At 42.4% G+C, this 14957-nt stretch overlaps 1 protein-coding gene across 2 annotated transcripts; it reads right to left on the minus strand.

Moving 5' to 3' along the window:
- Window positions 1-845: 845 nt before the first annotated feature.
- zgc:162472 (transcription factor TFIIIB component B'' homolog) lies at window positions 846-14818 on the minus strand. Of its 2 annotated transcripts, none has more exons than XM_030085256.1 (29): window positions 14727-14818; window positions 13573-13784; window positions 12826-13480; window positions 11941-12044; window positions 11744-11809; window positions 11430-11585; window positions 11207-11340; window positions 11016-11110; window positions 10880-10934; window positions 10664-10792; window positions 10372-10572; window positions 8966-9029; window positions 8690-8879; window positions 8495-8604; window positions 8029-8392; window positions 7725-7859; window positions 7091-7139; window positions 6896-7009; window positions 4312-6805; window positions 4027-4187; window positions 3738-3946; window positions 3027-3078; window positions 2779-2932; window positions 2554-2683; window positions 1969-2002; window positions 1786-1884; window positions 1425-1695; window positions 1068-1332; window positions 846-982 (listed from the first exon to the last, which is right to left on the minus strand). In XM_030085256.1, exons 2-29 carry the CDS (start codon window positions 13776-13778, stop codon window positions 866-868), a joined length of 6813 nt encoding a protein of 2270 aa, XP_029941116.1. In that variant the 5' UTR covers window positions 13779-13784; window positions 14727-14818; the 3' UTR covers window positions 846-865. The 2 variants fall into 2 exon arrangements, with proteins under 2 accessions (XP_029941116.1, XP_029941115.1); XM_030085255.1 differs by having other exon boundaries at window positions 14690-14809.
- Window positions 14819-14957: the final 139 nt, after the last annotated feature.

Consider the following 14957-nt stretch of genomic DNA (forward strand, 5'->3'; position numbering starts at 1 on the left):
CACTGTTTTGTAGCTCAACCATGACACAGACACAAGATGAAAAGTGAGAAAATGTAGTACTTTATTGAAAGTTTCACTACATCAGGAGGTTGTGAACCATATCGACAAAAAAATGCATGAAAGTACACAAACGACTTTCTGAAATGACTGAGAAAAAAAAATCCAGGTTTTTTTTAAAGTGGATAAAACATATAGTTCCTGTAACAAACATAAACCGAATGCTGTACATCTGTAAAAGGTATTCTTGAATTGCTTATCAGATCCATACTATATACATTATAGAGGAAGGCTGACACCAGCCGCACAGCTGGAACTGCTGTACAAAGACACATCAATGGAACATCACCCAAACAGAAAACCTGGCTTGTTTGAAAACATCCACATGTGGAAAGATAGCATTAAAAAAAAAAAAAGAAGTTAATATTAAAATGTACAAATGTACATGAGATAAATTTGTGGTCTGAAAATATGACAATCGTGAACACAAAATGCTCTGCTATTGAACACTATTTATATTTCACAGCTTTTCGTAAAATTGTAAGACATTTGAGGCTTGAATGAAAAAAGAAATAGGCAGCAAAAGCAGTCACTAGTTTTTCACCGATCTGTTGGCGTGATGCTGCTGAAACTGCAATTTAATACTTGAGGGAGTAATGAAGGTTTATTTTATCGTATCTTAAGAAATTCATCACTGTACAAATTGAAAGTGCTTCTGAAAGTGAAACGATGCTTACCTTGAGAGCAAATACAACAAAACATGAGGAAAAAAAAAATATTACAACATGAACAGTTTACAGGGCACAAAATATCTGTTTAAAAAGACCATTCACGGGCCCACCGACTCGGTCCTTCTGCACCATGCTTGTTACTCGTTTTCCACTTCTGTAAAAATGTCACTTAAGAAATACTGAGACACACTAATGGGCTCCTCGCTCTCCTGGAAGCTGCTGATGAAACTTCCACTTTCCTGAGAGTCTGAAACCTGCAACGAAGAGCAAAAAAGATGAATTGCGATCGACTTGATGCAGGTGTGTAAAAAAACAAAAAGCCACCTGTCACCTCCTTACCTCGGCTGGACACTGCAAGGCGGTAGGATGGCAGAAGCTGGAACTCGTGTCAGAAGTCTGCTCCTCCTTTGTTTCTGGAGGTGATGTAATAGTGGGTGCATGGATTTCCTTTGGCTGCAGTGCGATAGCAGCGCCATGTGATGTGGAGGCTGCAGACTCTGGACAGGATTGTTTTCTCTTCGCAGACGGAGCTTTGGCCTTCGATCCGCTCGAAGCCGCTTTGCTGGGCGGAGGAGTGCTTGCAGGGGCGGCTTTGGTTTTGGATCTAATAACCAGACAGAGAGGAAATACATATTCAATCATAAGTAATAGAAAGATTCCCATAAAAAAAAAGGAAAAATCGGAGTTTTCCCTCACCTCGCTGACATTCTGGTCCTCGTCCTCCGTGTTGTCTGCGCGCTCGAGCCGACGTCAGGCTCCCTCTCACTTTCAGCGTCGACCTTACAGCTCCTCTCTTTCTGCAACTCCGTGACACCCTGATCAAGAGCTCCCGGTTCCACAGAGGTCCCAGCATGCTCTGAGTCCTGAGCTGCTTGAGATGGGTCCGACTCTGCTTCCTCGGGGTCGAGGGCCTCGCTGGTTTGTTTCTTCTTCTTCCTCGTCATGCGGGGTTTAACCTGCGACTTGGCTGTTAAGGGCAGAGAGGGGTGCAGGGTGAAAAGGTTAGACTAACATGCTGAAAAGGCATATAATAAGCAGGTGTCTGTTTTCTGCATACCTCTTCCACCAGGTTTCTGCTGCTCAGGAGTCACGGGAGCTTCACTGCTGCTCGGAGTCTGTGGGCTCTTCTGGGGCTCAACTGAAACACTTCCTGTTCCTTTAACATGGATAATATCATTTAGAAACAAATAACATATTAAATAATCAAATGAAAAGCAGTAAAAGGACGTAATTATTCTACCTTGTGAAGACTCTGGATCCTCCACAGTAAAATCCTTGTGTATGAGAAAAAGTAAATATGTGACAAATAAATAAATACAACGCATTAGAAGCAGAAATGTTTCTTAAGCAGCACACATTTTAGAAGACAACGAATCATGTGATGATGAAATACATTCAATTTAGTCAAGTTGCAGTGCTTTTTCAACATTTGTTCCAGTTTTCTGCACAAATTTAGAGAACACAACAAACTGATTGACTTTTAGAGACCCACAGAAAAAAAGACCACTTCTTGAGTATCATGAAAAATTACAATGATGTAAAAAAGAACACTGAGCTGCATTTCTGGCTATCAGCACCTTAACATTCAAAGTCAGGACTCTGAGGCTTGTTTATTACTTGGTTTTCAGTAGAAAAGTGACTTATCGTTGCTATGATATATAAAAATGACAAGAGAGAATGAGAGAGAATGCTTTTTTTCCTTCTTTGTGTTAAACTAAATCCCTCGCCATCGACTATTTCTTACATTTAACAGCTTAAACATCAAAAACTACAAAAGTGCTTGAAGACTTTTTCAAGATCTGAGTACACTTGATCCTTCACTCACGTTAGCGGCTGCAGCATCGGTCCCTTTGTCTTTTCCACGGGGGAGGCCCGTGTCGGCACTCTCCTCTGTGGATACGACGACATTAAACACGGGCTGCTCTCCTGCTGGGACCAAACTCTCTCCAGAAACGCTGTGGAGGCGCGCAGAAGTTTGGTGAATCAGACACCGAACAAAAGAGACCCCCCGCCTGGAAGATCAGGCATTAAAACGCAGATATTCACTCACCTTGGTTGTTGTACCGATGGAGGTGTTGCAGTGAGAAAAGGCGGGGGCTCTGCTGCACTGGGCGCTACCTCCCCCGACGAGGACACCGGGACCGCGGTCAGAGACAAGATGAAAAACGGCTCGTCGGGATCTGAAGGCACGCTGTCCGGCAGCACTGAAGGCAAGAGAGAGAGGAAGAAAAAACAAGGGAAAACTTATGTATGGAATCAAACCGTGTGAATGAGGTCAATTAGATTGATCATACTCACTGTCTTGAAGTAACGGATGAGTCTGGAACCCTTCTGAACTTGATGATTCAATCTGGGGTTTAAGAAACAGAAAATGTAAAAAAAGAAATAAATAAACACAATTGATGCAAATTCACAGGTGATTTTCATTAAAACTTAGTTATGAACCAGATATGTTAATGTCAGACACTAAAAAGCCTAAATATAAAATTGTCTGAAAAACTTTGTATCTAAAATAAAACATATGTTTAAGGTGGCAGGTGCTTCCCAAAAGAGATAGACTGACCCCTGGTGGCGGCTTGATAGAAGGACCCAACATAAATACCACATCCTACTTGTGTGAAGAATATAATTAAGGAAATGAAAAGCCAAATTAAACCTTAAGTGGCTTAATCTGAGGCATCTGCTTTTCTAAGTTGAATTTAAACACCTTGTATGGAGAATGAAATGCCAAATGTTCAAAATCAAAATCCGAACCCTAATGGCATAAGAATCTTTAAAAAAAATAATAAATAAATAAAATACACTGATATACTATTTCATGAGTGTCCTCCTTGATCAGCTGAAGTTGGCTATATAAACTTCATCCTGTCCAAACTAGGATCAAAATTCTCTATCTTAAAAAATTGTTATATGCAGTCTCACACAACTGATGACTGCTCTGTATCTTCACATTTTAGCTGAATATTAGGTCAAAAGTGGAATATTTTTGGTTTTTGGTGTTTCTCTTACCTGTCTGGGCGATGTTTCTGCCACGCCTTGAGGAGATTGATCAGATTTTGCCAATAAGCCAGTGGAAGGTGCGATATCCCCTTGAGGGGGGTCTGGGTGTTGTAGCTCATCAGTAACTCCCTCTCCTGGTTCTTGAGTGTCCGGTCGGAGTTCAGCCACAAGTTTCTGATCAGCAGAAGCATCTACATCCGGTAAGCAGCTGCCAGACTCTGTGAAAAATGATGATGATTCACATGGCAATAATGTGCTCAGATGTGTTCAAAGCGAAGCAGCTTTCGTTCAGTGAAACCTGGTTCTGCTGGAGCGCTGTCCTTTGCTTCCTGCGGCTGGACACGACGAGTCCGGGAACCCAAGGTGGGTTTGGGTTTGATGAGCCTGCCTCTGTGAGGCTGAGGAGCTTTTTTGGATGTCTGAGGAGAGTCTGTCAACTCTGACTTCACATCATCCGTACTTTAAAAGAAGGAAAACCCACCAGAGACTTTTCAATTTCTGAAGCCATACAACAGCAAATACTGTTAAAACATTGGAATTTATACTCTGAGATCCATGACATGACAGAAAATTCATAATTTACCTTTTAACAGATGAATTTCCTTCCAAACACTGTGAAGAGGTATCAGTGGACACTACGACTGATTCCGTGGAGCCCTCTTTTGAAGAATCTGCAGCTGGATCAATGATCTGTTGAATATTTGTCTCCGCAGCTGCGTCTGGCCTGCCCAGGTTACAATCCTCTCCACCAAACTTCACCGAGGTGGGCGCTTCCTTTGATGAACTGTGTGCTGGTGGCAAGTGCTCATCACTTTTTTCTACAAGTTCCAAATCTCCTTGTGCATTTGTACCACCACCAAGTGATTGCTCTGTTGTCCCACTTGAGGACGTGTCTTTCAGGCTGTGATCAGCGGGCTGACTGATATCGGGTGACTGTGGTTTTGTCTGTGCAGTTGGAGCGGATGAACCCAGGTTGGGCTTGTGTTTGACTCTGGAAAATCGTCTTCTTTGAGATACATTTTGTGTTGTTCCTTGTTCGGTGCATGAATTGTTGTTTTCTTTTGTCGCCAGCTCATCGGTGGTAACAGCAGGAGAAATCAAATCACATGACGAACTTAAAGTTGAAGCAGGAGGAGTACTTTCACTTCTTGCTTCTTTATGTGGTTGCTTTGGTTCCACCTCCACTTTGGGGCTTGGACTTGACTCCTTCTCCACAGACTCACTGGTAGTTTGTCGTTCAGACCTAGCAGTGCGTGGTATCGAAGGTAGAATCGGTTTGGGTCTGACTTTTTGTGATCTACCCCTCCTCACCTGAGAGGTTGATGCAACCTGACTGTCTTCCTGACTGGCTGGTGACTCTTGAACACATGTAGCAACCTCAGCAGAATCCTCATCCTGGCCTGTCTGAAACTGCGCCGAGGTTGAATTTGCATTTGATTGTTGTGTAACCTGGGATTCTGTGACCGATGAGTCAGTTGTCAACATATCCTCACAGCTAATCTCAGCCGGTTTAACCTCAGCAGGCAGGATTTCATCACTGATCTTGGGGGTAGACTCTGGTTCTCTGATGTTCTGCTCAATAGCAGCACTAAACTGGGATTCAGAAAGGTTCTTGCTTTCTGACGTCCTCTCCTCAATGGTTGAGGAACTCAAGTCTGTCTGATTTGGAGGTTCAGGACATGCATGTTTGTCTTCATCTGGAGTGAGTTCCTTCGGAGTACTATCTAAATTCAACCGGGGATCAACAGTTGAAGCAGGATCAGTGGTCTGATTCAACTGTTCTGGTGCGAGAACGCATGTTGGTTGAGGTTCCACATCAGAACCTGGGCCTACATTTAAGTCTTCTCTGGTTTGAGGTTTGGATCTTTCAGTTCTTGCCATCTGCGGTATGTTTGGTTTGACTTTTTGGAATCGGCTTCGCCTCGTTTGACAAGTAGGTGCAGCATTACACTCTTCTTGAGTGGGTCGTACTTCTTCCACGGGTGTGGCAGCCACAACAGAAGACTTGCGGTCTTCTTGTTTTGGGGATGAATGTACATCTGTTTTTTGTCGAGCTTCAGTTTCGGGGACAGCCTCAGATGTTTGAGAACAAGATGTCGGGTTTTCGTTGATGAACTCAGAAGCTGACCTTGTTTCTACAGGTTTAGGAGTTTCATCTTTAGACCTTGCAGTTCTTGACGTCTGTTGTAGATTGGGTTTGATTTTTGGCAATCGACCACGTCTAGACTGGCGCGTGGTTTGAACTTCACTTTCTTCGTCCTTACGGACTGGTGAATCTTCTGCAGGTGGAACATTATCGGTGGACGTGTCAGCGGTTAAATCTATGACTGCCTCTTGGGTGACTTCCGTGACTGCTGAGTCGCAGGTTGGTGGATCTTTCAAAGAAGTCTCAGATGTTTCTACAGAGGCAAGTTTTTCATCTCTAGAATCAGATGTTACGTTGGTATCCACTGTAGTCAGCCTGCTTGGTTCAACCTGGAATTCAGCAGAAAGGTGACTCTGGACTTCTGATGCTACTGCACCTGTCTCCACCTGGCCAACAATCATCTCCTGGTGAGACGGTTCATCTATTACATTGGCTTTTAACGTTGTTGGAGCAGAGTCTTGAGTCTCTGGAGCTATTTCTACTGCAGCCGTTGTTGCTGCGTTGCCTTGACAAGGTGCTCCAGCATGGCTCGCTTCACCACTTGATGATTCTGGTTGAGACTTTGATTGAGCAGTCCTTGACGTCTGGGTAAGATTAGGTTTAGGTTTCTTATTGGAAAAGCGACCTTTGTTTGTTTGTAGTGGATGATTATTATTTGAGCTCTCTGGGATTGAAAGCAATTCAGGTTCCAGTTCAACAACGGTCTGCTGCTCGGTTCTCTCCTGACCACTTGTACTGGTAACAGCCACGTCGCCACTAACAGCGTGAGCTTCAGTGACTTCTACTTCCACTGTGGTCGCAGTTTCTGATGTTTTCGTAACATCCTGTCTAAACTGTGCAAATACAGAAGGCGCACTTTCCTCTTCTGCAGCAGGCCTTGGGGGAATCTGGTCCTCTATGCTGGTGGGCTCGTTATTGTCTTCTGATGTACCTGCATTTAAATACAAGAGGACACTTTAAAACTGCAGAACTAGAAATGCAACAGTATTTTGGGTCAAGAAATTGGACGGCAGTGTTTCACCTTCTTTGTAATCTCCGATGGCGTCTTGACTCGGTGCTGCCTGAGTGATGTGAGCCACATTGCCAATGGCCAACAGGGTCTGTGCAGCCTCATTGTAACTTTGTTCCTCAGACACTGGAAAGAAAAAGAAGTTAGGAAACGGTTTATTTTAAAGTGGTCTAAAAGTGTATATGCAGTTCATTTACCAATACTTACAATTTAAATTATCTTCTGTGTGTTCTGTGGAAAGGAAATCTATAACGTCCTGAAAGGTAAACACAAGCATTAGCGACTTCCAAAAAATTTAACGGACAAGCTTCACTCAGTAAATGTGAATTTGTGTAGAGCTGGGATGATAAAGAAAACACAAATTTTAGTGGCAGCAAGTAAGCACCTGTCTAAATTTCGATGTATCTGAGTTGTTTGCACTGAATGGTTACAGGAACTTTATCAAGCACAATGTTATTTTGAATATCAAAATTTGGTTTGCATCAATACCTAAAGCCATTTTCTTTGGTTCATCTGTGACATTATATCTAGCTGGTAACAAAATACCACAAATCTTTCACATTTTGATAATTTTTCTGGAAATTCCAGGATTATTATCTGATATATTATAAAAAATTAAAACGTTTGTCCAGTAAATTATTTTAACTTCTATACAACAAAGCTGAGTCACCCAACCATGAAATGCATACAGAGACCCTGAAACCTGAATTCTTAAGCTGTTGATTTATCATACGACCCAGCAGCATATTCACTTCATCAATATCTTTAAAATTACTTGGTAACTAACTGGGCTTAAGGCTTGAATTTTCCTGGCGCTACACATGAGGCAGAAGCAACTTACAACCAGCAGGTCCAATTGATGTTCACATGGTTCAGCTGTGTCTGTCCCATGCTGTGCCTGACCACAGGATGAATCAGGACACAGCGCTTCGTCTGACATGCCCAACACATCGGGCATACTGGCCAAGATATCAAGCTGTGCGTGTGTGGAAACGAGGGTGTTGGGAGTGGAGGGTTCGAAAAGTGAAACACAAAATAAAACAAAAGCAAAACACAAAATGTGAAAAGAAAAGAAAAAATAACAACAATGAAATGAAATGAGAGGCGGGTACAGCATATCTGTATGGGGAAACTCTTTCTCCTACCTCCACCATGGAATCATCCACTTCTGAGATCTCAGACTGCAGGGTGTGGAGGCCTGTGGGCACAATTTCGGAGGCGCTGTTGTCCAGGCTGGAGCTGAACGGCAGCTGCTGCACCTCCAGCTCTTCGCCGCCCCACTGTCCGTCGTTCTCCTCATCGCTTAAGTCTGACTGAGAGGCCCGGAGCGTGACCAGCTTGGGTTTTTTAGACTTCGGGGACGACTGCTGCTTCGATGTCCTCCCCCTCTTGGCCGTGCATTTGGCTTTAGGCTTGGCAGCCGGCGCCGAGGTTTCGGACGCACAGGAGTTGCTGTCGTCTTTGTCGGAGTAAGTCAGGGGCTTGGTGGGTTTGGGCACTCTGCCATATCTGAAAAGAACAATTATATTAAACACGAAGAACAGAAAGAGCTCTGGAAACTGAAGAAGCTTCTTTGGGTCATGAAAGGTCATGAGACATGAAATCATTCACCTTGTAGGTTTTGGAGGTTTAACGGTCAGATCTTCTTCTTCGTCTGACATGTCATCATCTGCTGCGTTCCTCTTGCTGGCTTCACTTGAAGCTGAAGCATCTTTATTTACCTGAAGTATTGGTTTAATTGTATTACAAGATGAAGTTGTAATATGTAAAAAGCACTAAAAAGCTGTGATCTGAACAGGAAGTCACCTGCTCCTCATGGGTGCTGCCGTCGACGTTCTCGTCCTCTTCATCTGACGCAGCCTCTCTGGGTTTGGTGGGAGGGGCCGTCTTTTTGCCCCACTTACGGCCCAGAGGCAGGGTTGGTTTTGGAGCTCTTGCTCGAGAGAGCTTAGCCGGCTTGATAACCAGATTTTTATCTGTAACTGTATCCTGAGAACTGAAGATTTCAAAGAAAATATGAAAAGTCAATGACAATTTTTAAACAATATTGAATTTTAAAAACGTTATTAAAAGGTTTATTACATGTCTGCATTGGTGTGGTCTTCAGGGAGTGCGGCCTCAGCACATTCAGACACGCCCGCCTCGCCTGAAAATAGAAATATCAGTATACAAGTAAATTTTGTGGGGAAAAACGACAATTAAAAGCCAAAGAAACAGCAAACACATTTTCAATTGTATAATTGAAATTCCATTGCTTTCCAGGTATTCTCAATGCCTGATAATATTGATAATATACACTGGTGATGGCTTCTCTGTCCTCTCCTCCTCCGCCTGCCTCTTTCCCTTGCTCGTGTTCTTGATGTTTTGTTTTCCTCCTCAGCCTCCGTTGAGGATGACGGTTTATATTTGGAACATCTCTTTTTTTATTTTAAATATGTTTAAGGCTGGATGATGTTCTGTGTTTTCCTAGGGTTACCTGAATGCCCCTGAATGGGTGTTTAGCGTAGTGGACGTAGAGTGGACGTACTGCGGTAGCAGTTAAACTCGTTTCTTACAAAACTTAAACTCTGACTTGTCAACTGAACCATCTTGATGTTTTTTGTTTGTTTTTTTTTAAAGTTAAACATGCGTTTACCATGATCAGTTTATTGCAGACAGCTGCATCAAAAAAAAAAGCACTACAGGCAGAGGAGCTGACTACGGGTGAGTAGAAGGGACAAAAAGGCTTGCGATTAAATTTGTTTAACATTTTATGGATTGCATTAATCTAATCGCAATTACTGCTGGCGGCCCTAAAATAAAGCTGAAAACTAATCAGTACAGCACAAAAATTAACTTTATTTTTAGAACAAAAGTGCAAAACTTAACATACAACGACAGAACATGGTATTAACACAGTGAACTAAGTGGCATTAGCTGTGACACTACTTGACATCATGCCAGGTATTTATTCAAGCCCTGAAGTGAAGCCAATACTGGCTGCTGCAGAGTGCTGGACTGTGTTGGCTCCTGCTTGATCTCTGTGAAAAGCAAACATGTAAACCATAAACATATATCACCACAATATTACTTGAGTGTTTTGCTTTTTAATTAATTACCTGATTTTTAAGTTGAACAAAAATCATGCTCATTAAATTACTAGTCCAGTCAATAGCCGATTATTAGAACTAGTCGACCCATCTTGGCATTATACACATATCGAAGTGCAGAGTAGATTTGCGAGCTGTGAATTTTATATTCTGTCAAAAAGGTTGAGTCAATAGTTGCTCGGTGGTTTTTGGTTATGGCTGTAACTTGTAGATAAACAGTTTTCCATTTTTATATTTTTAATTTCTCTCTTTGCTCTTATTCATCCTTTTCCAAAGTTGTGTGTTTTTCTTTTGTTTTTTCATAAACGAACTTTATCGTCAAACTGTGTTATACCAGTGGGCCTGTATTTTTCACAATACCACAAACAATCTTCATTAAATCCCCAGATATATCATTACCGCTCTCCTGCCGATCCTCAGTTGATGCGTCCGCTCTCTTCTTTCTCTTGTTCTTCCTCTTGGGCTCAGCGGCAGGAGCCCCTCCCTCGTTGCAGAGGTCTTCGTTCTCTTTTTCTCCTTCCTCCTCCACGTCTGGAACTTCATCCTCGTCTTCCTCGTCGACTTCCTCCACATTACTCAGTGTTCTTGCTCGCTTTTTGGCTGCAGGCAGACAAACAGCACCAAGACTTTTGGACTGAGAAAATGTTACCGAGGATGAAACAACAGAAAAATTGCCTGTAGAGCCCGTTACCAGGTGCTTTTCGCTGCTTGGGGGCATTTTTCTGAGCGAGTGACTTCAGTTTCTTTCGATTCCTGTTAACTTCCATAACTTTCTCAAGAAGTTTAGAAAAGTATTCAATGTCCAGTTTGCGTCTCTCTTCTACAAAGACAAAGAGAGAAATACAGCTTGAAAACACACTCAGGGGTCACAGATAAACTGCTGTCGTGACATTAACAGGAGACTCACTGAAAGCTTTGTCGATCCTCCAGGAATTCAACTTCTCTTCCTTTTTAAATTTGTTCTGAAAGACAGCATTACATTAACTCGGCTCATACAAGATGCTCTGTAAGTGTTCTTTAAATAAGCACATGTCAGTCCTGACCTTTATCTCTGATCGAGCCCGGTGTGGAAACAACTGACCAATCATGGAAAAGTCCGTCCCCACCATGCTCACAGCCAGGAAGAACATGTCCGTCTCTGAAGGAAAAAAAAAAGAAAAAAAACACATGAAAAGGGCAAATAAGCAGAAAAAAAACCATGTGTGCAGTTAGTGTTCTACTCGATCAAGTCTACCTTCAGCGGACCAAGGTTTGGTATAGCTCCCTTTCCTGAAACTGGAGTAAGTTGTTGTGGAGCCTCGCTCAAAAATGGGGTCTCGGTCCTGTGCCGGGTTTGGTCCCTTTGCTCGCTGGACTTCCACTGTTAAACTGATGCATCGGGTTAAAGCACATTATCAAGACGGCAAATAAGATGATGATCTCCAACACGCCACAGGTGAGAACAAAACACTTCCCACCTCTCTTCATCAATAATCAGTGAGCCATCTTCTGCTACTTTGACCTGAGGAACCATCAGAGCTTCTTCCTGATCATCCTCGCCCTCCTCTTCCTCCTCTCTGGGATTTGTTGTGTTGTTCGAAGGGGCTATGGGTTCTTGTGCTGGCTCTGGAGACCTTCAGGCATTACAGTGCAAACATAAAACAGAGGATGTAAGAAAAAAACGCACACATCACACTGTGATTTCACAACAATAATCAAGTCACTGAAGCTCCAGAGGATCACAGAATAGCTGTAAACTATAACGCTGTTCAATTATGCGTGATCAACTTACGCTTCTCTCAGTGGAGAGGGTGGGACCAAAGTCTCATTTTCTTGGACTGAATCTTCTAAACTACACCTACAATGAGAAGGCAAAAGTCTTAACATATTTTAAAAAAAAAATGAAATAGGTCGTGTTCAAAACCATTTGTGGATGAATGAAGAATTCAATGTGACTCATGCTAACTGAAAAAACTTAGAGATACTTACGACATGGGGTTAGACGTAGGGAGATAATGAATGAGGTCCCTCATCGTCATCTTGGCAGGATCTAAAGAATATTCCTTTGAACGTGCTTTAGCTTTCTTTAGGGTCTGCAACAATAAACGACGCCAGATAAATTAATTGACAGAAACTAAATTCCATTACTGAATAAATCTACCCATCAAATCTGCTTCACACCAACTGGCATCTTGAAAAAGACAAGATAGGCTAACTTCTGTTAAACATATTCACATTTAGGGCTAGATCAGAATCAGACTATCATTATTTGTTAGCGTAATTGTACGATATCATGTGTTCAGCAGCATATTTCAAGGCCTTCGAGTTTCTGTCCTCTGTCCATGATGAGATGGGTCAGACAGAAATACACCATTACTCCAATTCAACATAATTTATGGACACGATAACCAGAAGACCCTCGAGATGTCATCTTCACACAAAAGAACTCTGGCCACCAGCTTTTTCACTTCTCGGTGAGCATGCCAAGCACATCGCAACAGATTTTTGTAAAACTCTTCCAAATGCATATTGGGAGATCGAGCTGCCACAGTAAGTATGTTGAGAGAAAAGAAGAGTAATAAAACATGTAGGAGCAAGAAATGTTCAAATGAAAGTTAGGATGGATAAATTAACTGTTTGACATCCGGTCAAGAAGCAGATGTTCCAATCCAGGAAAGAGATGAAGGTCCTATATCGATATTTAAGCAGCATTTTAACAACTGAAATATTTCCTGACTCTACGACAAATGCAGTCATCAGGTCTGAATCCTGAACCATATTGCATACATAAGCAAAGCACAAACCCTTTATCATAAATGTTAACAGCAAACAAGTCTAACCACTGAACTCATAAACTGACACATCCGAGCTCACCTTTTCTTTGCATCTCTCCTGTCTGAGCAGCTCTCTCAGCTTCTGCGCCTTTATGAGCCTCTGCAGGTCCGACGGGCCATTCAGGAGTCGACTCAGAGACGACGAGGCCGTCAGTGAGAGAGCGGTTTTTGATGTTACCAGACTTTTGGCTTTTTCCGATATCTCATTCGTTTCCCTGTCGGGTAGAGAAGGTGGTACTTTTTCTGGGTGCCTGACGGGTGGACCTTCTTTAGCTTGACAGTCAGACGTCTTTTCCGACTGGCTGCTACTGGCAGATGGCAGATGGGTTTGGTCTGGCAAGTCTTCAGCTGGAGGGACGACTGAAGGCTCTGAGCTGTCGTCCAAAACGACGGCGGGCTTAGGCTGGACTCTTGGCGACTTGCTGCCTTCTGAGGATCTCCTTCGCCTTGGGGACAGTAATCCTTGAGTGGCAGCCGCATTTCCACTTCTGGTGGAAACAGCTTGTGGTGACGTTTCAACACCAGTACCAGACGATTCGACAGGAGTTTCAGAAACTGATTTAATGGGGGACTTTGGTGTCCGTGGGAGGGTGGGTGGACGACCAGGAGCTACTCTGGGTTTAACAGAAAACCGCTTCCTTCGCTGGACTGCTGCTGAAGAGCTGGTTCCTTCCCCATTCTGATCATTGCCATCTCTGAACAATGAAAAAAGAAAGTAATTTTCATAAAACTTTCCAAAAAACAGTACATGTACCTTCTTCTGGAATTTGTCGGTCATTTCACTTACTCTGGAGCTGCAGGTTTTTCTGACGTCACATCTGACTTTACTTCTATCTCTGCATTCGGAGCGGTGCTGCTCTCACTGGTGTCCGCGGGGGGTTCACTGGCCTCCCGATTGGCTGGCGCTGCTTCCTGAGGTGTTGCGGTTGCTGCTGCCCCTCGGCCCCCGGTGCCCACATTAGGACGGGCACTAAATCTTGACCGGCGAAACATTTTGACCTGAAACAGACAAAAAGTCAATTCTGATAATATAACCTAAAGAGGACAACAGCTGTTACATCGAACAACCTCCATGTCAACCCAACTGACTCAACAATGTCAACTACTTCTACATAAATTATTGAAAGAGAGGAAAATAGCAAAAGCGCTGAAATGCTCTATTCAAATGCAGTTCAGCTGCACCCTAATATCAACATTCAGACTATATGACTATATCCCTTCACTGCATAACATTGCAATACTAAAATCAATAAAATACATCCAGAGTGTCTAATAAGTAGTGGCAGGCTCAGAAAAAGACACCACTCAGGTTTATGTAATAAAATGACTTCTTCAGATATGTTTACATTTTATACCTATAAATCACATGCCAATGTCAGATTTTGTAAATCAAACTTGGAACTATTCAGAATGTGCAATGACAAGTGCAACATTAATAATACATATTATATCTCAATAGTTGTGACAAAGAAACATCACAGAATTCACCTATAAAAATAACATTAAATAATTTACAAAAAGTTGGAAAGCTGCCGTTTGGAATGAGAAAGACAAATGATAACAGACAATATATTTTTAAAAAGGCAAAACAATTATGAAGAAGACAATAGAAGACATGTTTACCGCGTAATCATTGGAAACGTCAAGAAAACCTTTAGTAGCTCGAGCTGACAGTGCAAACTGAATGAAAATGTAATTATACGAGACTTAAACCGTGTAGAATGGAACTAAAGGTATAGATGATAATTAAATAACTCTTTATAATCATTAAATAACCTTTGAATGATGAAGGAAATGAGGAGTAAAATACACTAAACTGGGAAACTCGTATGACAACACTGCTGGAGTTGTGTGGTATTTGCGGTCATGATACGTGATTGAAAAAACTATTTGTAAATATTTACTTTGTCCAGAAGTGTTACTTCCCTTGTAATCACGCACCTGCCCAGGAATACGTCGTCTTCATGGAGGAAATAAGGTTTTGTTAAACGACGAGGAGTGGTGAGTAGCGGACTCCATGCACACACTCGTCCGCCATGTTTATGAGTGACGTAACAATTTTGTTGTGTATGAAAGGAATTGTGGGAAATGTAGTCCTTGTGGGTTGAACTGGATGAGGCAAGAACATGCACTTCGTGAGCAAGACTAGCCTTGTTATCTCAGACGAATTAA

Source organism: Salarias fasciatus, assembly GCF_902148845.1.
Source record: "Salarias fasciatus chromosome 7 unlocalized genomic scaffold, fSalaFa1.1 super_scaffold_4, whole genome shotgun sequence".
Classification (NCBI taxonomy): domain Eukaryota; kingdom Metazoa; phylum Chordata; class Actinopteri; order Blenniiformes; family Blenniidae; genus Salarias; species Salarias fasciatus.